Source organism: Serinus canaria, chromosome 2, assembly GCF_022539315.1.
Source record: "Serinus canaria isolate serCan28SL12 chromosome 2, serCan2020, whole genome shotgun sequence".
NCBI classification, from domain to species: domain Eukaryota; kingdom Metazoa; phylum Chordata; class Aves; order Passeriformes; family Fringillidae; genus Serinus; species Serinus canaria.
Genome location: NC_066315.1, coordinates 34,096,468 through 34,123,165, shown reverse-complemented (window position 1 = coordinate 34,123,165; position 26,698 = coordinate 34,096,468). Strand labels below are relative to the sequence as shown.

At 36.5% G+C, this 26,698-nt stretch overlaps 1 protein-coding gene across 5 annotated transcripts in view; it reads right to left on the bottom strand.

The window, feature by feature from the left end:
• The window catches only part of TAX1BP1 (Tax1 binding protein 1), a 56,013-nt gene extending 30,552 nt beyond the window's left edge, over window positions 1-25,461 (bottom strand). For 2 of the 5 annotated variants that reach the window (XM_030228696.2, XM_030228702.2), the window contains exons 1-5: window positions 25,105-25,458; window positions 22,106-22,288; window positions 8,775-8,877; window positions 5,124-5,311; window positions 3,320-3,478 (exon numbers count right to left, since the gene is read on the bottom strand). In XM_030228696.2, the coding sequence (XP_030084556.1) occupies window positions 3,320-3,478; window positions 5,124-5,311; window positions 8,775-8,877; window positions 22,106-22,282 (627 nt within the window). In that variant the 5' untranslated portion in view covers window positions 22,283-22,288; window positions 25,105-25,458. Of the gene's footprint in view, window positions 1-3,319; window positions 3,479-5,123; window positions 5,312-8,774; window positions 8,878-22,105; window positions 22,289-24,513; window positions 24,662-25,104 lie in introns of all 5 variants that reach the window. The other 3 variants (XM_030228699.2, XM_050970571.1, XM_030228705.2) reach the window with 3 other exon arrangements.
• Window positions 25,462-26,698: the final 1,237 nt, after the last annotated feature.

The window sequence follows — 26,698 nt, the reverse complement described above, 5'->3', positions numbered from 1 at the left end:
ACTTTGGATTTTAACAGAACTGTTTTTCAAGGAAACATTTTCAAATTAGGAACTTGGAGCTTTCCCATCCTGCACCAAAGTAAAGTAACTTAGCTACTACAACCCCTAACCCCTGAGGTAACTTAGGTACTCCAACCCCTAACCACATTCTGCTCAATTCAATTACAAAAATATAACATAGCTGAACAATGGATTTGATTAAAAAAAAAAAAAAAAACACATGAGGTAAGATACCCATATAATTTCCTCTGAAGAAACTAAGAAATATTTTCAGAAATTGGGCAGATTGGCAAATATTATGCATTTAGGGATTCATAACTCCAGGGCTCCTTTATCACAATATAAATGTATTAAGCAAATTTTAGTTGCCAATACATTGGGAGCATAAAGAGCTCTGCACTCAATTAGGATCAAATACATGTGCCTGTACAGACACATCCATTTCCTTGACACACGAAATTACTGCTTTTTAAACACAGTGCTTTGTAGTACTGTAGATTTTTTTTTGAGCTTTTTGCACAAGCAGAAATATACTGTGTATTTCCTGATGGAAGCACTTGCAAAAACAAACAAACAAACAAACAAAAAGCTGTTAAGAGATTACACATGGGTTCAATGTAACTTACCTTTACTTTTAACAGGAATACATTGCTATCAATTACAGCTGCCTTAAACCACAATGGTAATGACATCCAGTATATACAATAATTATATTTTCTTATACGGCCTATTCTGTTTTAATTGTTGTCCATTAGTCTAATACACTCTGAAGTATATTGGAAGATTTTTTTAAGTAGAATTCCAAAAAGTTAAACCTTTGCCTAAGTTAAAGATTTTTTAAAATACAGATTTTAGATTCATCTGTTCCACTTACTACCTATTTTGTGTATTAAGTTTGTAGAGCATAACTAAAAATTCACATGCATATGAAAAAAGAGAACTAGAAACAAAAGAAGAAAATAAAAAGCCCCCATAATACTTAATTAAAACAACCACTCCACGGCAAAAAAACGTATAAGCCAAGCCAAAACAACATGGCCCACACTAAGCACCTGTGAAGATTTTGCTGTTACAGAAAATACAAATACATTCTGATTACTTATCACTTCTAAGATTACCCCCTATACTCTAATATAAAAATATCCAAATTAACACATTGCTTAGGTTTATTGCCAGCAACAACTACTCACATCACACAAAGAGCACTAGATTATCTGGGGGCTGTGTTCAGGAGCTGTCTTAGTGGTTAGCTGGAATGGGGGTGTTTTGTGAGGTTGTTTTGTTTGGATTTTTGGGTTTGGTTGATGCTTTATTTTTTTAAACAAGTCACAAGAAAAATAAAACCTAGGTACTGAAATCCAGCTGAGTGCTGTGTCAGTGCTTCTCAGGAACCTTTAAATCAATCCATTAACACACTGTATGTATTCCCAGCAAACATATATTACATAATCCTGTGATCTACTGCTGTGTTTCGTGTACTGGGCTGGAAGGCAAGGAGAGTAAGTCATCTTTAAGACTGGAGAGCCACATATAAGGCATTGCTTATTAAAATTTCCAATGTTTAAAACATTAACTTAGTGCACCTGATGCTCACTTAATTTTCAGGAATAACACTCAATTTATATTCTGCTTATATACATAAACAAATTAACACTTTTTCAACTCAGCAGATATGTTTCTTTTTTTAAAAAAGTGGAAAACAGACAATAGGGAAAAAAAGGCAAAATAAGACAGCATCAAATTCTTAGCAAGAAAAAAATTGCCTAAGTTAGAAAACTTCCATAGTATTTTAGCCAGGCAAAGAGCTACAGAGCTACATCAGCCTCAGGTCAGATGTCTATTTGTAGCTAAGTACAAGTGAGAAGTTTGTCACACTGCATTCTCTCTTAATGAGAATACAAGGCCAACGCAGAACAACAATAGTAGATAAAAAAAGAGACAGTAAAAACTACAAACCCAAACATTCCTGAAATTAAGTTCTATTGGCTAAATTCTGGTATCTTAGCAGCAAAACTATTCTGCATTAGAGAAGTTCATGCAAAATGTGAGAAAGAATTGAGACATTTTTGTTCCTATGCAGTCTAACTGTATCCTTGCGTGACAGCAATCAGAATCCCATTCCAGAAATTGTTCTAAAATGGAATTTTAAAGCTAACATGGATTGGAACTGACAGTTGTTTTCAAACATTTTTTTAAATAAGAGCCTCAAGGGACAATGAACATAATCTATGTAGCTTACTCAGATTTATCCACCAAACCTCTGATCTGTAAATCAATGAAATGTGATTTTATATCCTTCTCTCATTGATTTGAGCTAGTGCATGTGAAATTAGTATCATTTTTTAATAGAAAAAACCTTTTTCTAAACAACATCTTACCCTTTCTTTTCTCTTTAGCCAACACTCCAGTCAATTTCATTCACTGTTCAAAAGAATACTACAAAGCACTAACATTTTCAAGTTTTCTCAAAAAATTGCTGTTAAAGGTGTATGACACAGGACTGTTGACACGTACATACTAGTTCCTAGAAATAGTCTATTATCTGCTGTCCACAGCTAAATTATGTAGGTTTCATTACTTCAAATTTGTCCGTGTCACCACCTCCCTCCCACATGTTTTTAATCTTCTCCTATAAGCTGGGTTTTTTAAAAAGCAGCAGCTTAAAAATAGATTAGGTCCAACTTTTAGGTGCCCTTTTTATAGTATTTGATTTCCTCCTTACCACATGAGAATTTCAAATTAAGCTGGCTTTGATTTAGGGTACATTTACATTTTCACTATTGATTAACACTTTTAGCAAATTTTTAGGTTTATGCTTCTTTTCCTTTTGAATTGTGAAACCTTTTAAGAGAAGTCAGTTACTAGTTCCTTTTCACTCTTTACACACCTTGGCAGAAGCATTCTCTGTTGATCTTTGCTTTTCATACCAAAAATTTTTACCATTTTGTTCTGTGTTCTATGCAGTTATTCCCTAAGGAGAGGTTTTTTGAAAAGCTTTCCTCCATTTTAAATTAATGTAAGCAAACTTTAAATTATCAACTACTTTCCACTATGAAATCCACAGTTAAATATCACACATCTGGTAACAGTTGTCATCGATTATCCTACCAAGCCTGGTACCAAAAGCCTTAAATATTTTAGCCATTTTACAACATAAAAGGAATAGTGGCAGGAGGTTAATAGAAATTGACCTATTCTAGTGTAAATGTCTATCTAACTGCTGAGGGGTTTTGATAGCTGATTTTCACAGTTTGACTGTTTCTTGAAAAAGCAGTAATACAGACATGATGAATCAGCTTTAATCAGTTAAACAACTAACCTTTTGCTCTGCTTGCAGTTGTTCACATCTCTGCTTTTCATGGTTAAGTTCTTTTTCCAGTTGTTCAACTTGATCTCTGAGTTGTGTAGTTTCCTTTTCCAGAACAGAAGTCACCTTTAACAGCTCTTCTTTTTCTTTTATTATTTTTTCAATTTTAAACTGTAAAAGAAAAAAAACAAAAAAGAAAATAATGGGGTTTGGTAATTTTTCTCCCCTTCATTCTAATCAAACAAGTGGATAACTAATTACTCCATTGTTTGAGCAGAAACAAAAATACACGTTCCCTGTTTAGGTTATTACAGTTTTCCCCTTATTCTCAAATTTCTGAAGTTTAATTGCTTTTACTGCATAGTACCAGACTGCCATTAGATAGCATACTTTGCAGTGTCCTGATTTATCCTCAATTTTTCCTTCCTTAAATGGAGTGCCTTTACTGTTCCCAAGTGACAGCAACTGTGGAAGAGGTAATTCTGATGATGGCAGCTTGGTTAAAAAATGACAGCTGACTCTAGAGACACACATTCTCTCTACAGCAGTATTTGAGGAATTTCTTGAGAAACAAATGAATATGCACATACACCCTACACCCCACCAACACATGAAAAGTAAGCCCTGGAACATGAAAAGTAAGCCCTGTGCCCTTTCACCTAAAAGGAGCTTATAAAAAAGACAGGCAGGCTATTTAGTAAGGCCTGTAGTAACAGAACAAGGGGTGAAGGTTTTAAACTAAAAGAGGATAAATTTAGATTAGACATAAGGAAGAAACTTTTATGATGAAGGTGGTAAAACACTAAAAAGGGTTGCCCAGAGAGGGGGTAGATGCAACACCCTTGGAAAAGTTGAAGGTCAGGCTGGATGGGGCTGTGAGCAACCTGATCTAGTTGGAGATGTCCCTACTCACTTCAGGAGGTTGAAGTATTATATTATTTATTATATTATTACATTATACAGTTCTTTCCAACCCAAACCATCCTACAGTTCTACAAACAAAGATCATAAAAAATACTTGAGAACTTATTTAATGTTAGTACTATGAGTACGAATCTGAAAAGCAAAAATATTCCAGAGGTTTCTCTGTACTGAATCTCTCATCCCTACATTTTGAAAGCCATAAATCAAATACATGCACGTATGTGCCTAGATGCACCTAACAGGATAAAATGTCTGATGTCAAAGTAAGGGAACTGCACTGAACAATTTTCCAAGAAGCAACTCAAACAAAAGTTTGTTTGGGTTTCATTTTTGTTTGTTTGGGTTTAAATAGGGTTCAGCCTACAAACAGCAACAAGCAAATGTAAAACCCTTTGACTCTTGATATACAAACACAAGACCAATCACATCTCTCTAGCAAGGAATACAATGCATAGGAAACTGCTTTAAATAAAATAAGAACTACTCTAATATACTTAGGTACTTCCAATTATTCAGCACAGTCTCCAGGGCTCTTAACTTGGGCAAAAATAAAAGTACACTGATTCCATAACTCTTTTTCCTTACAAGAAGCACCATTTCACACAAAGGTTATCTTCCTCCCCTCCAGTTAGTTGGTGACTACAGATGTGAGAGAAGGGGTGTATCTACTCTCATGTTTCTCTGTCCATGCTTAGTGCTATACATTTCTACATCTTGATTTGTTTAACCTGCAAATGTTCTGAACTTCAACCAAATACTATAGAACAAGCCAGAAATATATACATTACACAGACACATGCAGGTCTTTTCCTACTAGTTTTTTCTTCAGTATCTGTGGTTGTGTGTATATAGTACAAAAAGAAATAGCATTTTAAGAATATTTGTATCAAACCTCAAGAAGTCCAGCTTTCGTGGTCACCACTAACATATCAGAGTTTCCTTCATCTTCCATAGTGAGCAATTCTTCAACAGGAGAAGAGGTACGAAACTGGAAAGGTGTGCTTGCACCACGGATTTCTCCTTTGTAAGTCACGTAACAGAACTGATAAAATTCTCCATCATCATTTGGTAGATAATATCCTATCAAAATAAATTCATATTTGAAGAAATATTCTATACAAGCTTACAAGTCTCCTTCTGTAGACAGATTACCACATCATCTTTGACTTACAGATTCCATGCTCATTGCCTCAGTATGGCATAAATATAACATCAAAACAGCAAGAAGAAAAAGTCATCCTATTTAGTAACCTTCATCCCCCAGCAACTTCTGCTAGCAGTTAAGACAAAGATTAAACAGTGTTAGGCAATAGCTGCTATATGTACACATCACCTCACATACATCAGGTAATAGTTGCTGCATATACATTTATGAAACAGAATCATTGGCAATCAGATGCCATGAAGTTGCATCATGCCCACATTATTGTGTGACTGCTGTACAGTCACAGAATATGGAGTAACTGATTTTTCAGCCTTGAAATACATACACAAACAAATACAACAGAAAAAGACAAAATAATATGCAATGACAAGATATCTATCTGCCACTTCACCGGGTACCATTTGTACATTGGGTTTTGTTGTTGTTTTGGTGGGCAGGGGTTTGTGGGATAAACTTTTTTTTTTTTGCCTTTTTTTTCCTTTTCTTTTCTTTTCTTTTTCAATGCCAAAGCACAAAAGTGTTCTGAATGGATGATGCCAGCTGAAAGGCAAGAGCCTGGAGTTTAACAAAGAGCTTATTTTTTAAAATTGAAAAAAAATTCCTCTAGATTTTACAAGGTAAGAATAAATCCTTTCTTGAAGCTATGTAAATGTAAATTATGCAAGCAAATTATTTGAGAAGAATTTCTGTGCAACTATCCAACTGAACTGTTGCCCACTAAAGTTTCAAGCCTCTTGCACGACCCAGATTCACAGAGTAAGATTTATCAATGTAAACCAATCATTTCAAGAACTACTGACATTTTTACCTTTATTAGTATATTCAAGACCCACACTTTACCCAATTTAATGGTAAGAAAACCAGCCAGTTTTATTCAGAATACTTATTTTTGGATACTGTAGCCAGCCTGATGATGATACTAACACAATAAACCCTCACCTAGTGTTCAGTCCAGGAGGTGATGTCACCCATTTCAGCTCTTACTTCACCACATTTCAATCTTTCCCCTTTCTAACTTTATCATTAACTTTTCACCAACTTTTATTCCAGATTCTTTGAAGTCCTTTACCAGTAATCTCAGCTACCTTTCCTAGAAACAGTAAAACATTACATTTGCTGTATAGACAGCATTTGTATCAAGAACTTCATGTTTCCATTAATCTTGTACTTTATTAACAGTCGCTCATGGAATAGTATCTGAATCTCAAAATATCAGGATTCATGCTTTTGGGCCTGGCTACACTTTCCTATATAGCACTGTAGTTCAATTTACCTGATTCAGTGCTTAAGTAAGGTGAAACTGTGCAGAAATAAATGCAGAACAATCTACATTGCTGCTTCAGCACATTTCATTATTGGTTCAGACAACCTGATTTTAAAACTACTGAAAGTCTTTTTTCTTGTTCTAACATGTACTGGAGAAACAGATTTCTGATTATTTCCTTCCAGCACAATTACTTGATCATAAAAAAACCAACCACGTTTAACATGCTGCACAACATTTACTATTTAGCTCAGATAATTAAGCTCCTGTAAGCTCTACTGATCTCATCTCAGCAACATTAAAATATCTTGCCAAACACAACCAGGAGACTGTTTGAATGGAGATTTAATCTGGCAGCTCTATAAAAGTGGAGATCTGTCAGGATGAAACATAACAGATGAGACAGAGACACTTGGTCTCTTCATGTGTGGTAAAATTCTGTGTACAAAGGACTGGTAATGGCAGTTCTACTGAACAGAAGGGTTCTACTCTTCAAGATCACTTTTCATTTCAGTCCAACCCAATTTCATTCATTCAGTGAACTTTGGTAAATGTAAAAGAAACTAATGATTTCCTTCCACTTTCTACAGAGCACACACACTTTTCAATCAACTTCAAGGTTATAAAATGGTTATCAGACCATGTGGATATGATCATCGCTGAAAGCACCAGATTAAAAAAAAAGACCTGGCAAGAGAAAGAACTGAACTCAAAGCTATCACTATTTGCAGCTTTAATTAGACAACAAGCTAATACAGTCATCATTTCAGGACTTCAATTATTTAATTTTTTAATATGTTTTAAGCAATAAACAACACACAAACAAAGCAAGACTTTTTTACTCTTGCCAAGTAAAACAGAAGGTAAGATTGTACACAAAACTCTGTTTGTACACAGAAAAGCATTAATCTAGCAGAGGAGCTCTTTCCACATGAAATTTTCAATCTGTGTATATTTTTGACATTTGTCATCTCCTGTAGCAACAAGTTCTGCATGTTGACTGTGTTATAAAAGTATCATATTGACCTCCATTTTGAACTTGTCACTTGGTAGCTTACATCAATGGTTCCTATTTTTTTGGATATATAGAATGGTTAATCCACTCATGCCATGGGTAGCTGATTTTAAAGAGATCAGTCACTGCACATTACTTTCCTTGCCCAGCCTGAAAAACCTGGCAGAAGGAAGTCTGGAAAGTCATTTTGTCAGGTTTCCCACTCAAGAGGCTGTTGTCAGCACCTGAGATTACTGTGGCTGTGCCTAAACAACTGTATGAAATTCTTATCCTTCCAAACCAGGATACCTGTTGAAGAGCTGCATTACTCCCTCATGGTAAAAATGCTCCTCCTAATGTCAGACATAATCTTCCCATGTTATAATCCACTGTCTCTTTTTCTATTGTCATTGTCTTTTTTTCTATTTAACAAATATGGCCCTCATGTTTGTAACTCCACACCTTGACAGAGAAGCTATTTCTTAATTTTGATCTCCTTTGCTGCACTTCACTAGACCTGTTTTCAGATTGCAAAGGGGAGGGAAGAAGGTATGACTTGCACTAGGTGTTGAAAATGCAGTTATACTATAGACTTGTACAGTGGTGTAACATTTTCTGGTTTGTTCCTTATTCTTTTCTTAAAAGCCTCAGATAATTCCATCAATTCCTTGCAGCAAAAATTCCCTTGCAACTCTTGACTACTCTGAACTCTGGTGAAACCACCATCTACACTATTTATTCTTTGACAAGAATCACTTCACATCAATAACGTTTAAACTCCAGAGACTAAAGACTATATAAAGACACAATGCACCAAGAGAGGCCAAGATTAAACACACTTATTGTATTTTAATAGTTTCCAGCAGAGCTTCTCTATCAGTCATGAATATCTACCATTACTTTGTAAAAAACATACTAAGTCACATACTTTTCCTTACAATTTTCCTTGACATCTAAAATAAGACTAAACTTCCCACAGTGAAATGTTGAAAATTATCCTCCAATTTATCTTTTTTAAACTCCAGAACTGTTATACAATGCTCAGAACCTAAATGAACCAGTAAGTACTTAAAAAGCTGAGTAGGCTGGAAAATAGAGAGACGCTGCCTTATATATTCACCTTGAAAAGTCAGCACACAGTTAACAGTTGATCCTTCCACATAATTTTCTGGCATAGGTGACCAAAGAAACGTGTAATAATCTCTTGCCGTACTCCAACCAACCTAAAATTAAATAAAGCACAACAAAAAAGAATTTTAAAAAATTAAAAAAAGAAAGAGAAAACATTAAACAGAAGAATTTGATATACACAGTTAAGATATCATGGTCTGGCCTTTACAACATACTGTAATATGCATATTTCTGCTTCAAAATGCAATTAAAAGATACTTAACAATATTTACCAATCAGAAATATTTTAACAAGCATGTCAAAGATTTAGCATTAATTTTATTAAGCTTGTTACCTAAGGCAGTAAATGGGTTTAAGGCAATAAAAGGGTCTATGTAAAGTAAAACACCAGACAGTTTTCACTATATGTTGAACTATTTGGTACATTAATTTTTTTCTATAAAGATACACATTTCTGTATTAAAAATACAAAAACATTATTTTTATGAGAAATCTCCTTAGTGTAGGTTCTGCCAGTGTTGACTCTTTTGTGTCCACTGTCCAACTGGTTCATCAGAAAATAAAAAGGAGGGAGGGAAAAAAAAAAGCTTTCTATGCTTCTGAAAGATCACAATTGACACTTGATATTTTTTGACAACTTCTGCAATCCTAACGACAAGCACTTCACTGAATGCTAACTCTCTCATACATACACACTATGTCAGGAAAGAAAAAACACAGATCTGCATGAAAACATAACTCAGCTAAGTCAGCACAGTCTTCTGCTAACTCCAAAACCCCTCTGCTTTCAGAGTTTTCCTAAGAGTGCAGTTCTGTACACTGGCATGGGTCGCTCAGGGAAGCTGTGGATGCCCCATCTCTGGAAGTGTCCAAGGTCAGGCTGGATGGAGCTCTGAGCAACCAGGTCTAGTCAGAGGGGTCCCTGCCCTTGGCAGGAGGGTTGAAACTACATCTTCTGTAACATCCCTTCCAATCCAGGCCATTTTATGAGCCTATGATTCTACTCTCTGAAGACATAGCTCCCAAAAGGCTTGAAATACATTCAACTAAACCAGAAAGCCAAAGCAATTACTGTAAAGTAATGGATATTAATAGTAGCATAATGGTAAAGAAGAAATATATCTGATTTATTCCACTTATGAAAAAAAAATACCAAATCCTTATGAAATGCTAAGTGTCAAACACTTTATCAGTAACTGGGAATACTGTCATGGAAGAATTAAGATATGGAAAGGGAATAAACTGTTTTCCAATTTTTATCAGGTAAGACTGTTTCAAGAGGAAAAAGAAAAAACCAAATACCCACACACAAAAAGCAAGAAAAGATGAAATTAACAATTATGATTTTCATTGCTCCAATAGGCAACACTTCCAAACTCCAAGTGTAGAACTCTTTCTTTATAAAGAATACATTTCAGCAACGTATTTTAAAAGCATTAACAGCTAGGGTTTTAAAGGAATTTTCAACTAAAAAAGAAAAAAAAAAGGAGGGTATGTTTAGATAGGCAAAGAAAACATTAGAGATGGAAGTAATTCAATAGCAAAGCAGCAATTACCTATGTATATAGGCATACATTTCATGTATGCAAATTAATACACAGCATTAATTTAAAAAATTCTGAATAATTATTCCATAGATATCCATTCACTTCTTCACCTTTTATTAAGAAGTATGGAAGAAACTAATGCTGAAGATGATGGAGACTTTTTTATATTCTCAAGAAACACAGATTAACAACAGTGGAAAGATGGAATTCTCGTTACTTCTGTAAGGCAAAACTTATTGAAGAGAAGCAGAGCAGATGCTCAACACATCCACTAGAATAGAATAATCTACCAGATCTTAAGCCTATTCCTAGCAAAGAAAAGTTCTATAATATCTCCTATCAAGCAGCTTTTAAAAATGTCAATGAAATGAGACTTCCTGGGGTTGTTGTTCCCACACTTTTAAATAGCTCAGAAACAGCAAGGAAAACTCTTCCAGTAACTTGAAGGTAGTAAAACCAATTTTTTCTCGAAAAAAGTTCACAGGAAACATTTCACAAATTTTCACATTAGTCATGTCTTCAAACCCCACTCAAACTTTTTTGTCCTGAATTTGCTTTTACTTCAGAAAAGAGAAGCATATACCATTATTTGCTGTCCTAAACTAAAGCACACTGCTTTCTAAATTTAGCTCTCAGTGAGTGAAAAGTCAACATCATCTTTTTCGTTTCAGAAAAGAATCTAAATTTTCACTGCATAGAACTGAAATAATCTTTTTATCTGTTAAAAACCAGAATATGCACACCCTGCTTCTAATGCTATTTTTGTGACTAAAATAACTTTGTTCCTTATGATAATTAACACCGGAAAACAAAGAGAATAAACAAAATCCAGTGAACATAAACACGAAAATAAAAAGTTTATTCCTGGAATTCTATATTTTTATATTTTTCTTAGATATCACATATTGATTCATAAATTTAGTGGTTGATCCTGAAACCAAAAGTTATTTTTATCAATACTCTACCTGTAGTAGTAATCAACAAAAGGGGGTTTTTTTTGAGGTCATTTAAAACTTTAGCCATACAGATACAAACAAAAATAACTATATAGAAAACAAATAACTCTCTTGGTCTGTTTCCCAGCAGGTGCTGTATTTTCAAGTATAACTGTAATCTGTGGACTACTGGTAAAGAGAAAATTGTGACACATCAAGAGCTAGCAGGGAATACCCAAGGAAGTTTACCCCAAAAATATTTTCTGTAACAATTTCCCACATTTCCTGTCATCCATCCTCTCTTTACCCTGGTGAGGCTCCCTGTCTTACACTCTTATGATCATGACAATTCCATCCTTTCTCAATGGGCACCAGCAAGATATCAGCAGGTGTGCATTGCCCAACAGTTCTTATGACTGCACAGAATTTGAGAAAATTAGGGTCTTCCCCGCTACACGTTGCACGTGTCAAAATGTGACAATGCAGAGAAGGAAGTATGAATAAATGTCATCTTCCTCACAGCTTAATACATTTTAAAAGAGGAAGGTAAGTATTCTGCAGCAAAGAAAGTTAACTTAGTAACATTTTTCAACATCCTTCCTACATAAAAATAAATATCATTAAATTTCACAGGGTTATTTCTTAGATGGCACAAAAAAGCAGCAAAGCCTCATAATGACAATAATAAAATAAAAACAAATTGAAGTAATCCATGTTTTAGGTGTAGGATGTAGGTATTAAAACAAAATCTGTTATTTTATCAACAGGTTTTAATAAACTTTCACTTTAGTACTTTGTATCTTTTGTCAATATGTTCTTTAATGAGCCTAGTATGGAGTACACAGTGCTTCCAAACTATAAAATACTATACTATATACATACATAATATACTATATACATACTATACTATATACATAGTCATAAGCTTCTCTATGGCACCAGACTATACTATCACAGATACAAGACTACAGCACACACTGGATGGCTCAGCAGTGATTTAAATGTGATCTTTGACATAGATATTTCTTTCAGCTCAGAAAGAAAACCAATAGATGTCTAAACTTTAACTAGGGTTAAAACTATATGAATAAAATTTAACACCTCTTAAGAGAAAGTAAATAAAAATTGAGAAACTAAACTAGCGGCAAAAGCTATAAGGGAAATCAACAAAAAAGTGAAAAATATGAAGAGAAGATGGGAATATTCATCAGCAGCTCCACAGTGAGTTTATATGATAAATAAAACCCTGTAGCTTTGGAAGCAAAACAAACGGCACCCTCAGCAACATCGGGCATATTAGCTTAGAGAAATAGTTTCATTTCAGAATCAGAAAAGCTAGGTTATTTGTCTTACTGCTGATGATACCAACAAAATACAGACTACTAATACAAATACTACAAAATACAACTACTAATAATACAGACTATAGTCCAGGTTAGTCTCTGAAATGGAAGAGGAGCCCAGATCCTCCACAAGAACCCACTCGATGTGGACACCTTACCTGTACTACACTGACAGGAGGAAAATGGAAAATTGTCAGTCGATAAGAACAAGAGTTTGACTATTTCAACTGCCAAAACAGCTGATATAACTAACGCTGAGCACCTCTTCCCATGAAAACATTCTATAGAAAACAAACAAATGCTTCTTAAAAGTATTTGAAAATTTCATTCCTGAGTTTGAAATTCAAAACAACGAAAAAAAGCTACTGAGAGAAATTACATCCATTATAAAAATATATTTAAAATAAGTCTTCAATATTACCGTATCATTTTTCATTTCTTTCATTTATTAAGCAAGTTCTACAAATTTATGAAAATTATGAATGTTTATGAAGTACCAAACATATTTATTTACATTAATAATTACAACTTAAAAGCAGACGTTAACAAGTGGAAAGATGTGGAAACCTACACTTAATTCTTGTTGAAGACTCATGTGAAATCAACAGATCTATTTAGGTACAAAGAACACACTCTTATGTACCAAAATGTGAAACCAAAGTTAAAGCTAACTTTACGTATCAGTTGAAAAAAAACAACCAACCAAAAAAAACCCAAAAACTACCCACCACCACCAACAAAAACAAAACAAAAGCACAACCAACAAAAAGTCAACTACAAACATGAAACTAAGTTCCAGTCAAAACATAAAATATGTACTGATGCACAGTAGAACTGTCTTACTATCAGAAATCTTAAGTAAATGAAAAATTGATATAGGGAACACAGAAATTTTCTCTGAGCCAGGAAGAGCAAAACAGATACAGTTTATTAGTCCAACTTATAAAATGTGGCACAAGCCATGGCAACCATTACAACATCCACATACAAGCACACAAACACTGCAAATTATAGAACTCCAACATAAAACCTTCTGAAGTTCAGAGGAGAAAAATGAAGAATTACCTGTCTAACTACACTCACTGCACTTCACTTGTTGTGAAGCCTGAACTCAGGTTTATTATCTGATGAGCACAGCAGCCATCTGCATTGACTGTCTGTGCTGATACCATTACTTTTAAAAGAATTCATTGAAAACTCTGAAAATACTTTGCTCAGAGTTCAAAACTCAAAAAATAGAAACATTCTTATTTCTCAGTCAAAAGAGCATGTTAAGACTTTGATGATGCAACTTCCCTAAAGCAACAGAAAAACATCCATTTTACAACTGAATTAGACATAAAGCATCTGCTACTCAACACATTCTTCCGTATTCTCTACATTTAATTCTTTCAAACTCCAGTCTGAAATACATTTTTTAATTAGATAGCTGTGCATAAATGCAAACATTCTTGCTTTCCTTCCTGAAGTTACCCAAGAGATTAACAATCCAGAAACCAAATCCTATTTTCACCTTCTCAGCCATGTTTTTAAACCAAAACATGACTACACATCATGTTTACCACAAAAAAAGGTCATATCCCGATTAGGTTATTATGTACAATGTATAACTGAAACCTCAGTTAATTTAATTTTTCCTTCCATTAAAAAAAAAAAAAGCTTTAATAGGCCATTACAGAGTGATACATTGATGATATTTCTATCTCCTACTTTTGAGCAAAAATATTTACTTCAATTTAGGACATCATAAAGACTTTTCAGTCATATAAACCCACTCAGTAGCCATGGTGGAAATGCTGAAGTCTGGTAAAGTTTAAGAGTCCAGCATCAAGTACTTTGCAATTTGGTTGGGCAAGTAGGGACAACTCAGCTGTCCCATAATACTCACACTAGACAGGTTTTCCTTCTACTAACAAATTGACATGTAGTCATCAAAAAGGTTTTTCTTCTTCTATGCTGCCCCACAGACACAAGCCCCCCTCTTACTGCCATGTCACATCACACAGTGAGATTAGCTTTACCATATTTACATTTCACCCACGGTATGTTTCAACAGAATAGCTTGAAGAAAATTTGCCAAGTAGAAAAATAAATGGGAGGATGAGGGAGGGAGCATAAATAGGGAGGTGTCTGTCTGTATAGCAATAATGAGTTATCCAATATCTACCTGAGGGAAAACAATAACCATTTTATTTCACTGTATCTCTTTCAACTCTCATCTGGTTCATCTTACACAGAACATAAGCTTTTCTAAGGTGAAACTCTACCTTAGAACTCCATAGTGTTTCCAGTGTAAAAATTATTTCCAACTTTGTTTTCATTTCTTGAGTTTGAGATAAACATGCAAAATAAATTTTTTCTGATTTTCCATTTTGTTAAATTTCTTTCCTTTCATAACTGCTTGGTAAAGTAATCGATTCCATCTGGAGACAGAGTGCTTAAAGAAAGACCATCAGCATAGGAGGCTCACTTGGCATTTTGTTCCCTGGCCTCAGAAAGCTGTTACACAGCTGAAAGAACAGCAGTGTTCATTCTGCTATATTAACAGTGCCTGACCCATCTACACAACATCAAAAAGCCAAAGAAGCAAACACTTCTTTGGAAAACACTGTTCAGTTGAACCAACTAGGGCATAATCAGCAGGCCTTCACTGTAGATCCCTAATTACGATCCAGTTTTTTAAAAAAAATCACACAAAAAGACCGACCACAAAATTTATCAGAGTAAAAATTAAGTCCTTTTTCTAATTTAAAAAGTAAATTAAATAGCTGAGAAAGAAATTTGGCAAAGCACCCTAAGTACTGCAAGAAGACAACATGCTACCTCTGAAAGAAGCAAAATTACAGACAGTATATAAGGTTCTGGATGTATGTTATACAGTTTAATTATTACTGACAACTGTAAGTCAGCAGCCTTGTCATGTTTCACATGGTAAGAGACACTTTGCCCCAAACCACAGACAGCACAGGTGTCTAAGCAAAACACCACTGGGACCAGTATCACATGAAGAGATTTCTCCAAGCAGGCTTGGTTTGGCCATAACCCTGAGTAAAGTAACATTATTTGAAAGTGACAGCAATGCCTGTGCTACTGTAGCACATCATCTACAACTGGCAGCTACAAACACCAAGTCCTTCTAAACAACTAGCAGATAGAAAATGAAAACATCTGGGTGCAGGGAAGCTCATAGCAGCCAAAATTACTGAGAGTTAATGCTGACTGTTAACACTGATATGCCATGGATGAAATGTACTTTTGAACACAAGCATCATCAGCAAATAATGGTATCTAGATAGCAGTACTGAAAGAATCAAACTGTACAAAAAATTTCAGAACATGGACATAAGGAAAAGTACTTATTTAAGTATTAAGTACACTGTAGTAACATTCAGGCACAGACATTTCAAAATAAGTAAGCAAAATCAAAACTTGGGGGTTTCAGTATGCCTGTAATCACCTTATATACCAGATGCAACTTTGAATTAGCCAAGATGCTTAAGCCTTCACTTCAGACATGACCTTGCTACTCACACTGGGATTAAAATCAGTTATACAACAGGAGCCCCAAGGTTGTGACATTCTTGGGTAGAAGATGGCTGCAGAGTACTCTAGATTCTTTATGAAAGGCTGTAATCTCAAAATGTCCTCCCAGTCCCAGACCTGAAGAAGTCCATCTCTGCTGAATGTTACAAACACATACATTAATTTGGACCACTGCAAACATATGGTATTTGTTGCAGTATCAAGGTACTATCAGGATCCTAAGTTATGATCACCTCTTGTTGATTATATTTCTACCTCATAGCTCAGAGGAATGTGTCAAAATGACATTGACAGAGTGCCTGACCATAAGATCAACTTCCTCTATTAGGTATAAATCAAAATAAATATAGAAACAATATGAATTCCCTAAAAATAAACTTGTTACATATGTAAACTACTGTTCAAAAATGTATGACAGATCAAAGAGTAACAAAGCTACTGTTTACTTTAGGAGATAAGCATGGAAATGAATTTAAAAAGAGCAGCAGGTGGGGTTTAAGTTAACTATTCCCCTGCTACCACATCTCACGAGAACTATCAATTAGCACATTATTTTACTTCAAAATTGTTACCAGCTACTAACTACTTGGTTACGCCAATTCTACAGCCTACCACACCAAATAGTTTTAGAAAATTATTGACACTTGGAAAAAAAATGTTACAATTTCTTGTAAAAGACAACATCACATAAACCCAGATTATCATTCTCTTCACCTCATACAGAAACAGCAAGTGATGTTGCCAGGGACTTTCTTTTTTATGCCAAGTACAATACTTGTCTTTCCAAAGAAAGTAAACCAGAAACCAACAGAATCACTCTAATTCACAGATAAAGCAGTTCTCAAAAACATTCTGAATTCCAACAGTTCTTTTCCCAACTATTTTAACAACAGGACATACTGTGCACTGCACATTCCTGTATCTATCATGGCCAGCTGTGCAGTGATGATTCCATGCCAGAAAAATGGTATTTCTATATGCATGTGGCAAATAACACATCCAGATGTTTTGTACTTCAGGATGTAATCTGTATGGAAATAATTGTTGCTTAAGTTATCAATCTACAGAAAAATCAGGATATTGAAATGACTCACACAAGCTGTACTATTATTTGAAGTCCAAAAGAGACTAAATAACCCAGAATACTATTCAAAGATACAGCTATATTACCTTGATAAAATGCAAACAAAAAGTTGTTTCTGAAGACTCTATCAAATACAGTGTTAAACTGTGTTATAAAAGTTTTTCACCACAGACAATTTAATTCTGAGACCTTATATAAATAAGGACATTGAAAAGACAGAAATTAAGTTGCATACAAACACAGGCGCTGCACTGATGCACAAACAGTAACTCACATGTGGCCTTGTAAATACTGAGTACTCTCTCTGAGCAAGAGGTACCTTTTGTGTTCAGTGAGTTAATATGATCTTCCCAATTTTGGTTACTCAGTTGTTCCATACGTTGGGTTGCCAGAACATTGGCTCTCCATTTTTAATTTTTAATTGCGCATTTTAAAGACATAAAAATTAAGAAAGAAATTATTTTCTTTTCTTCTTTAGGGGTACTCTGAGACAGTAAATATCAAAGCAAACCTACAACTTGTAAATATCCTAGAAGAATGGTAATGCAGATTACTTAGAAAAATGTACCAACTAGAACTGCGGAACAGAAAAGCTTTGATGGAATAGTTAATTAATGACACAGCAAGACCAAATCATAACATATGTAAGATTGCTTATGTGCTGATATTGCAGGTCATTCCAGCATGCTTGTCTCAGCTAAATTATATCTTTAGAAATTCACAAAGTATTATGATATACACCTTTAACATTACTCTCTTGATGCAATATCTTCACACTGCCCAGAAGAGCCCTTTCTTGTACCTTTGAGATGTGGAGTAAACCAGCCTCTCTTGTTTACTGAACATCTGACAGCCCTATTTGCAGACATGCTCCAGACAAAAAGGTAGGCACTGCTTCTTAGAAACCAAGCAGACATTTCAAACACTTCTGCAAATCTGGACATTATGTATTAATAATGCAAAAAATATCACTCAGCCATATGATTATTTTATTTTACAGTCATGAGATGTAGACTTCCCTCGCCGGAAATTAGGACTACCTACAGACAGGCCAGTTTTGCAACCAGATGCAGTGCACGTATTCATTATTTCTCCTCATTTCAAAGGTTTAGATTTGGGTTACATTAGAGGCCTCTCCAGATTCTGATTAACCAGAGATGAGCAGAAACAAATAAAGAGGTCTTGGATCACTCTAGGAATACAGACCTCCTATGAAATCAATCAAGGATGGTAAGTCTTCTCACCTTTGAGTTCACACTAGGAACCATCAGGTTATCCTGCACAGAAACCCTCAGTAGAGGGAAAGCTGATCTCAAATTCTGGTTCTCATAAAACTGCATGAAGAGGAACTCAGGCTCTGGATGTCAATGCCAAATACTACACCAGTACTTATCTGAAAAAAATGCCTTTTATTTTCTTGGTAACACACAAGGGTATAACTGATCAAGACCTTTTAGCACTTGATTACAGATGACTCTCCTGAATATCATAAAAGCAAAAAAACACATAGCAGCAATGACAGATAACAGACTTGAAGACTGAATCAAAACTTGCATTTGACTCTTCTCCTGTAGGGGACAAGTAATAAAAATAAACACAAAACAAATTTAAAAATGCATATGCAGAACTTCAGCTCTAAAGGATATTATCTTCATTATTGCAATTCCTACATCTCCCAGTTCTTGCCAGACGTCCAATCCCAGAACTAGTGTATGCATTTAGATGCATCTAGTTTGTAAAAGAACTGGTACACCTAAAATAATTCTCCTGTATGCAACATTACTCTTTCAGTTTATGAACTCTAGGTCTTCATATTTCTAAGCAATACAAAATTACTTGCCTGGGAAGAGTTTTAAACCTGTTACTGCCACCCCAAAGAGCCTCTCCTCATTTATTACTGAAGTTCAACATTTAGCAACTTACACTGGGAACAAAAAAAAAAAAAACATATTTCACCTACAGCATATGCAGAGAAGCTGGTAGAGTCTTAACTTTCACAACCTCAAGTAAGCTGCTATTAAGTGAACTCTAAAAAAGTTTGAAAAAGAAGCTGCAATCGTCATTCCATATTAAGCAGCCATACCAACAAAGCAGGCATAGCCCTTCCCATACACACCCTCCCAGTCCCCTTGTTTCCATCACAGTGACACCAGCACTGCTGCCCATTGCACCACACCATGATCAAACCAAGAACCAAGTCAGTTACGAAATAAGATGGCAAAAGCTGAGGTAGGAGAGGCTGTCTATTCCTGGCAGATCATCCGACTGATCCATTTCACTGTGCAGCTGCACTAACAGCTGGACAAGAAAACAAATGCAATAATATAAGGATATATATATAACTAATATTTACTCAAGACAGCATTGCTGCTGAAGAAAAGCACTCATTTCCTAAATAAAAACCATTCACTTAAAAAGGTACCTAATTTTTTACCTAAGCTTTTTTTCAGTTCAATTAAAAAAAAATCTTATCCAGCCAGCAGAGCAAACAAAGAGTACTGCTGAAGCCACTGACCCCTAGAATTCAATAAAAATCAACATTATAACCAAAAACAACAATGCTCACAGAGTGCAGAAGAATCTTACTTCATATTTATTTTCCACACCAATCAGAAATTACCACTGTTTGTTGGGGTTTTTGGCTGAGGTTTTTTTTTTTTTAATTTAGGTGCCTTTTTCCTCTGTCCACTATTCACTATTACAACACTAGCTACCTTCTGTGCAATTTCAGACAAAGGTTAAATGACACCAGATTGAACAATTTGTTTTCTAAGCAACTTATGCACTTCAAATGGACAAAGTGAACTTTATTCCCTCTACATGAACAGTCTGTGAATCAACACTTTCAGTTCTCTCACAGAAATTCCACTTTCACTGCATACCAGCCAATACTGAAGATCATTAATTACTGTTCTCATAATTATCAAGATTTTCTTTTGTCCTTTTTATTTTTCAATCATAGGCTCAATTTACTAACCATGCATTGCAACCTTCTTATGTGTTTAAGAAAAGTAAATGATAAAACCCCTTTCTGCTTTCATTAGGTTTCAAGCCACCTCCAGGTGCATTTTTATTTGCTTATGAACAATCCATTCTCTAGAAGTCACTCATTTTTACATTCAGATCACAGTACAACTTCTATTATCTATCCCAAGATGACTAAGTTCTCATAGTTTATTTTACTGCAAACATTACACATACATATTTGTAGACACATATAGTTAGACAGCTGGCTCTAGTGCACTGTAACTATACTAAGTATATTCATAACACTTAGTGTAAGCTGATATAACCACTAAAAGAAAGACATTTTTATTCTTGCCATCTTGCAATGCTTCCTTCCCTTATACTGATGTGAATCAGGCAAACTGGAAATTTAGTTGGGGAATTCCATTTTAAACATGGAGTCACAATACACTGGTCTTAACCTCAATCTGATTTGCCACACAAGATCTCATTTCACATGAAGAGGAAGCACAAGAAACAAACCACCCTGCATTAAACATGTTTCTTTGAACAGTAGCACAACCTTATGCCAGCTCAACATGTTCCTCAAATGACTTCCAAAGTATTACCTGCCTCTGTTAAAGTAGAATAAAGTAGAACATCAATAGTTTAAGAAAACTATCAACACAGTCAAGATGAAATCAGATACCTGTACATTGCGCACAGCATTTTGTGTAATCACTGAAAAACTGTTTCCCAACTTCTTTTTTTTCTTTTACTTAATTAGTAATTCTAGAGTGTTGCCTGATTGCCTCCCTCACCTAAGTGAGGGAGGCAATCAGGCCATTACATTTGCATTTAAATAATTTCAAGATGCTTACACGCAACATAAACAGAACCAACTATAAAGTTTTAATAAAGACTTTTTTTTACATTTCACGAATGCCACGAACTAAATATTCAAGTGTTTTTTCAGTTACATCATTTGTCAAAACTTTGCAAATAAGACACATGTGTAAGCAGGGAAATGTGCCTGTTGGTAAGTCAATGCCTCTCTGGCACAATTTAGTAACTATACAGTCACTGCACATTGCATTAGAAACTTCTGCTTTGTCACACAGAACAGTATTTCTATATTGCAGAGGAGTAATTTATCTCACAATCTGCAGATTACAAAAAAGTCAATCACTTACATTCTTTTACAGTAAACTGAGTTCTAAGGGAAAAGTGCTCCAGTAAGAAATTAGCCTGTCACCCTTCTCTCATCCCCACTGCCAAAGCATCACTTCATTAAAGCCCATATCAAAACTACTATTAAATAAAATGCAAATAAGGAATTTAAGCATCATCTATTAGGAACTATAGTGAAAAAGATAGACAAATCAATGTCTTAAACAGACGCAGATATAAGAATTAATCAATTTCTAATCCCATAAATGAAGCTTTATTAACCTTTGAAAATATCTCCGAATATCTTTTTTCCAAGGATCTCTTTTGAATAATTTTAGTGATCTATACTGTTCATCCTATTCTAGCAATAAAAATTAGTCAGGGGTGTGGGACAAGTTATCTCCAGCTTAGCTTTCATTCTTTGCGCGCATATTTCACGCACAGTATCACATTCTTCACTCAGTCCTGTTCACAACGTCACTCTGTAACCACACATCTCTTCTCAAATAATTTCCATTCAATTCTGCACACATTAAACCTTCTCTTTATTCCAGCAGACTTCCAGCTGGACTCACACTTCTAGTTTTGGTCTCCAGTTTAGCCTTTGTTACAAAACTGACACTCCAACAGCAGGAACCAATACACCACTTAAGTGATGTTCAGCTTAAAGTTTACCGTTATTGAGATTTTTTTTAACTTGCAAGAGAGCAAGCAAATGTTTGAAAAATATCAATAGAACAAGCATAACTTACCTTGAAAATACCAACCCAGTCCTTCTGATGAGGATGGATAAACTGGGTCAGAGTGTAGTGACATTCAAGATGTGTGTTTGGAAGGTAACTTTTTGCGACATTTTGAAAAATCACATGTGCAAAATTGGAGGTCTGCAAAGTGCTAGCTGAGGATGGAATTTCTTGAAAGGATGACATGGTTACCTGTAACAAAGTTGTAGAAGTTATTACTTGAACACAGTGGAAGAAATTGTGAAGTTACAAAAATTAATCTAGTTGAAATACGTATGACAGAAAAAACTAACATTTAGTTCCCCTGTTCTGAAAACAGAGAGCCATAGACTAAATTCACCAGAGTGCACTGCCTCAGCATCTCTCCAAAACAACCATCTCTCAGAATAAAAAGAGCAGGCATTTCAGCAATGACATCAAGATGGAGAGAAAGCATTGCTTAGCTGAATGTCCCCAGTATTATTCTCAGAGTCAGAAAGCAGAAAATAAAAGTAGTGGAGTGAAAACAAAGCTGGGTTCTACCTTAATGAAAGATTTTTAATGGTTCTAGACATGCTGAAGAAGGAGAACAAAAGTTCCGTAGTTTCCCTGCTTTAAACTTTACTGAAATCTGTACTGCTCAGAGCTTTTCACAGCATTTTTATACATTAAGTTTTTCCACCCCTCTCAGTAAAAGTATCAAAGTTCCATTTTAAGACATTTCTTAAAAATAAGAACGTTTATGTAAACAGGAGGGTTTTGTTTGGGCTGGCTTTTTTCCCGACTTCAAGAGTTTTCCTGCCCCCGTTTAGCAGTCTGTGGGCATCTTTTACTATTCTCACTGTAACACATACTTTCGTGTTTGGCTTCATTACCATAAACAATGGCCTGCATTGATAGCAGGAACACTGAAGTAAGCATGCAGTTGGAGGGATTAACACTAATCAGCTAGACTGCAAAAGCTTTTAATTGTGCTCTCCATTCACCACCTCATTCAGGATACACAGTGCTACAAAGCACAGTAACACAAGACGCTTCATGAGCAGAACAAGAACATCCTCAGATTCGGCAATATCTGCCAAAAATAGAATATATGCAAGTGAGAAGTTTCAAGAGTCTGACTCCATCGTATAATCAAAATTTTGTCAAAACATTTGATATTAGGAGGATTAGGGCCTCATGTATCTGACATTTCTGGAAAGATGAGCTATCCTGTTCTTGCAATTGCTGTTGAAAGTAATTTTATACCGACCAAGCACATTCACACCTTCAAAGAGGTAACTGCCCAGTGCGTGACATAATATGTTACTTTCATTGAAGATACATATGGAAACCAAAACCAAAAGGAGACAGGTCACTGCAGGCCTCAAGTAGTTCAAATATGAAAAGGTGTTTGTGTACCTCCTATAGCCTTTTAAAATTTCACCGGTTAAAAAATAAGTAGCGAAGCCCTTGTGCTTTCTAAAACAAACTGCACTCTGAAGTAAACACATATCCATGATCCAAAACAAGGAAAAGGTAAATACAAGGGGTTATTTTTTAGTTTTAAGCCATCAATATTTTAAGCTTATTACTGCTCAACTTAGAGTATTATATGAATTACATAAGGGCGGGCAGCCACAACATTATTTCAATGTATCAGATGTTAAATAAAAAACAGTCTTGTATATTGAACAGCACGGGTTACAAGATAAAACACAAAGCTTGTGACTATTAATAGATATAAAAGAAAAAAAATGAACTTTCATAAGAAACTGAATAAAGATCAAAACACAATTTTCTAGAGACAACAAGGTACACAATAAATCTTATCAGTTATGTAGCTTCAGCCCAGAATAGTAAATGTTACAGCACGGTAAAACCCTGAAAACTCCCACATATTTCAAAACATAGGCTTCTCTCAATTTCACTCTGAACTTTAAAAGGTATGCATCTATGGTTCTAATAGAGAAAGAATAACCTTAGTTATTTTCAATTGCAACCAATTAATTCATTTTTAGTAATTCAGTAACTTAGCCAAATAATATTGACATGAAATAATGTATTTAATTTTCATTAGGTAGAATTAAGTACAAAAAGAGTAAACACAGCATTAAAAATAAAACCAAGAGAATTTTTTTAAGTCTGAAGTCTGTCTTTAAAATTGTATAGCTCAGACTAAGCATGTATTTAAAAAAAAAAAAAAAAAAAAAAAAAAAAACCGAAAAAACAGCACCAAAAGGAAAAAAAAAATCCACTTCTATCCACTTCTGCACATTGGTTGTCAGCTGCCACAGCTGAGTACCAGCCCTGGTGGAACCAGTAAAGGCAGACTGGTTTCCAACCCCAAAGCAGAACTGCTCACAAATCTAACTTGTGCAGACCAGCGCAATCATGTGGGATTACTGTTGCCTAGCAGGAAAATCCCCGGAGCTTAGGTGATGCTCAGATCTACTTACAGTTCAAGGATATGGGGATGCTGGGTACTTGCTTGCTTAACTCGCAGCTACGGGCTAGGCAACGGGAGAGGAGGAGGAAGAGCTACGCACAGGCTTCATTACTGACATGACAAGCGCTTCCCACGGGAAGGCTAAGCGACGCGTTTGGCTTTGCGCAGCGGAAAGGACGGCGAAAAGGAGGAAAAGCTCGTCAGGCAGGAAAAACAAAAGCAGGACGAGCCGCACCACCCCCAGACAGCTCCTCCCGGAGTCCTCCAGCTGCGGTCCCGGGCCCCCGACAGCCCCGGCCCCCACCTGCGCCGCCTCCCGCCCCTTCCCCGCCGCTGCTCCGCCACCTGCCCGACGCGGTCACCTTGGCTCCGGGCCTCCCTCTTCCCCCGCGGGCAGGGGAGACCCGCCGGCTCCCGCCGCCCGGCCCCGCCGCTCTCCTGCCGACCACGGCCGGCCCGAACAGCTGGCGGGGGCCGGTGGCGCAGAACCGCGGCCGCATGGCCCGGCCGCCCCGGCCCGGCCCAGAAGCGGCCGGAAGCCGGCGGGAAGGAGCGTGTCAGCCCTGCCCGTGCTCCCCAGCCGGCTCCGGATAGCTCTTACCTAGGCAGACGCGGAGGGCGCCGGGGACATCAACATGGGGCCTCCGCCACCAGCGCCGCGCAGCTCCGCCCGTCCGCCCGCGTCACTTCCAGCCTGGCCCTGCCCGCACGGGGCGGGCCCCGACACGGATCCGGTTGGGGACCGGGGAGCGGCCCGATGGTCTCTGCTTCTCACGGGCACACGCCTTCGGTGGGGCTCGGGGGCGGGCACGGCGCTGTACGGGGCATGTACCTGACCGGGCTGCTGTTTCCTCCGTACAGCGCTCCCAAGGTGCCCTCCTGTCTTGTCCGTGATTACAACATCACCTCTGTCGCACCCGTTTACCCCGAATTAATCATCTCCTCTTCCGTCCCACGTCAAGACACAGGCTGCCGTCACCTTTTAGGTCACCGTTAATCTGCCAGGGTTTGTACGTCTTCCCAGGGCAACGCAGGGCTGAGATAAGAGCGACTGTAAACGCTTAGACAGGGTCCTGCCTGGGTGCCTTGGCGCATCTCCATGAAAGCGTGTTACATCACAACATCGGCTCGGAGAACCAGGGAAGCACAGAAATCTTTAGTCTGGAAAAGACCTTTGAGCTCATTGCGTCCGACCTTTGACCAATCACCACTTTGTCAACTAGATCGTGGCACTAAATGCCACGTGGTTTCTTCAACACCTTTAGGGATGGTGACTCCACCACCTTAATCGCTTTAGTTGCCACAATTTCTACAGGATTAATACCTTTTATCACAACTGATAGTTTTAAAACAATCTGGATTTAAATGGTTTGGGCATTAAGGCTTTTCTGACTATGCTTGCAACTATTTCACAGGCTCCACCCAATTTCCATCCAAAAGCAGCTCGTAGAGCACTGACTAGAGTCACGGTGCTCAGTAAAAGCAACCAGTGATGAGTACCCATCACTGGTAAGCAGGATTTGTCCCAGTGCACCCAGTGTTGGTTCCCACTACAAGCTGTCTTCAAGATCATCTTCAATTCTTTGCTGCTACCATTTCTTAGGTGTTTTCGTATGCATTTTAAACAAACATGTTTAAAATACACATGAAAACAGTTCACATGAATACACTCCACAACAGTACACATGAATACACTCCACAAACAGTTTATGTGGAGAGACATAGTGTTATTATAAATATTATGATTAATCATTAGAATTATTGAGTTAGGTTTCTGACAAGTTCACCTGTTTTTTCATGGTCAGTCCTAACAGAAATGAAACTAAGCTGGTGCACAGGAAGTGTCTTTACGTAATTATGGTTATTCATTGCACTTGCATTTTTGTTTCTGAAAACAGTCTTGTGTCTTAAGGTGTGTCACAGATTACTAAATTATCTTATGATTTGTATCCACAATGAATAATCTCTTGTATCCTCCATACATTCCATGTTTTCCTGGAAAGCAGTGCATTCCCTCCATAGTACTAACTGATCATTTAGAAGACACAAGTAGTGTATGTAGAGCAATCTCTCTTGTAAGACCAGACAAACTTTTGTAGTGGAAAATGAAACCAGTATCTTGTTCGGCAGTAAATATTTGTAAGGAGGTAGGAAGAGCTATTCCTTCTTATCTCAGCCCTGCAATTCTTCTCCTT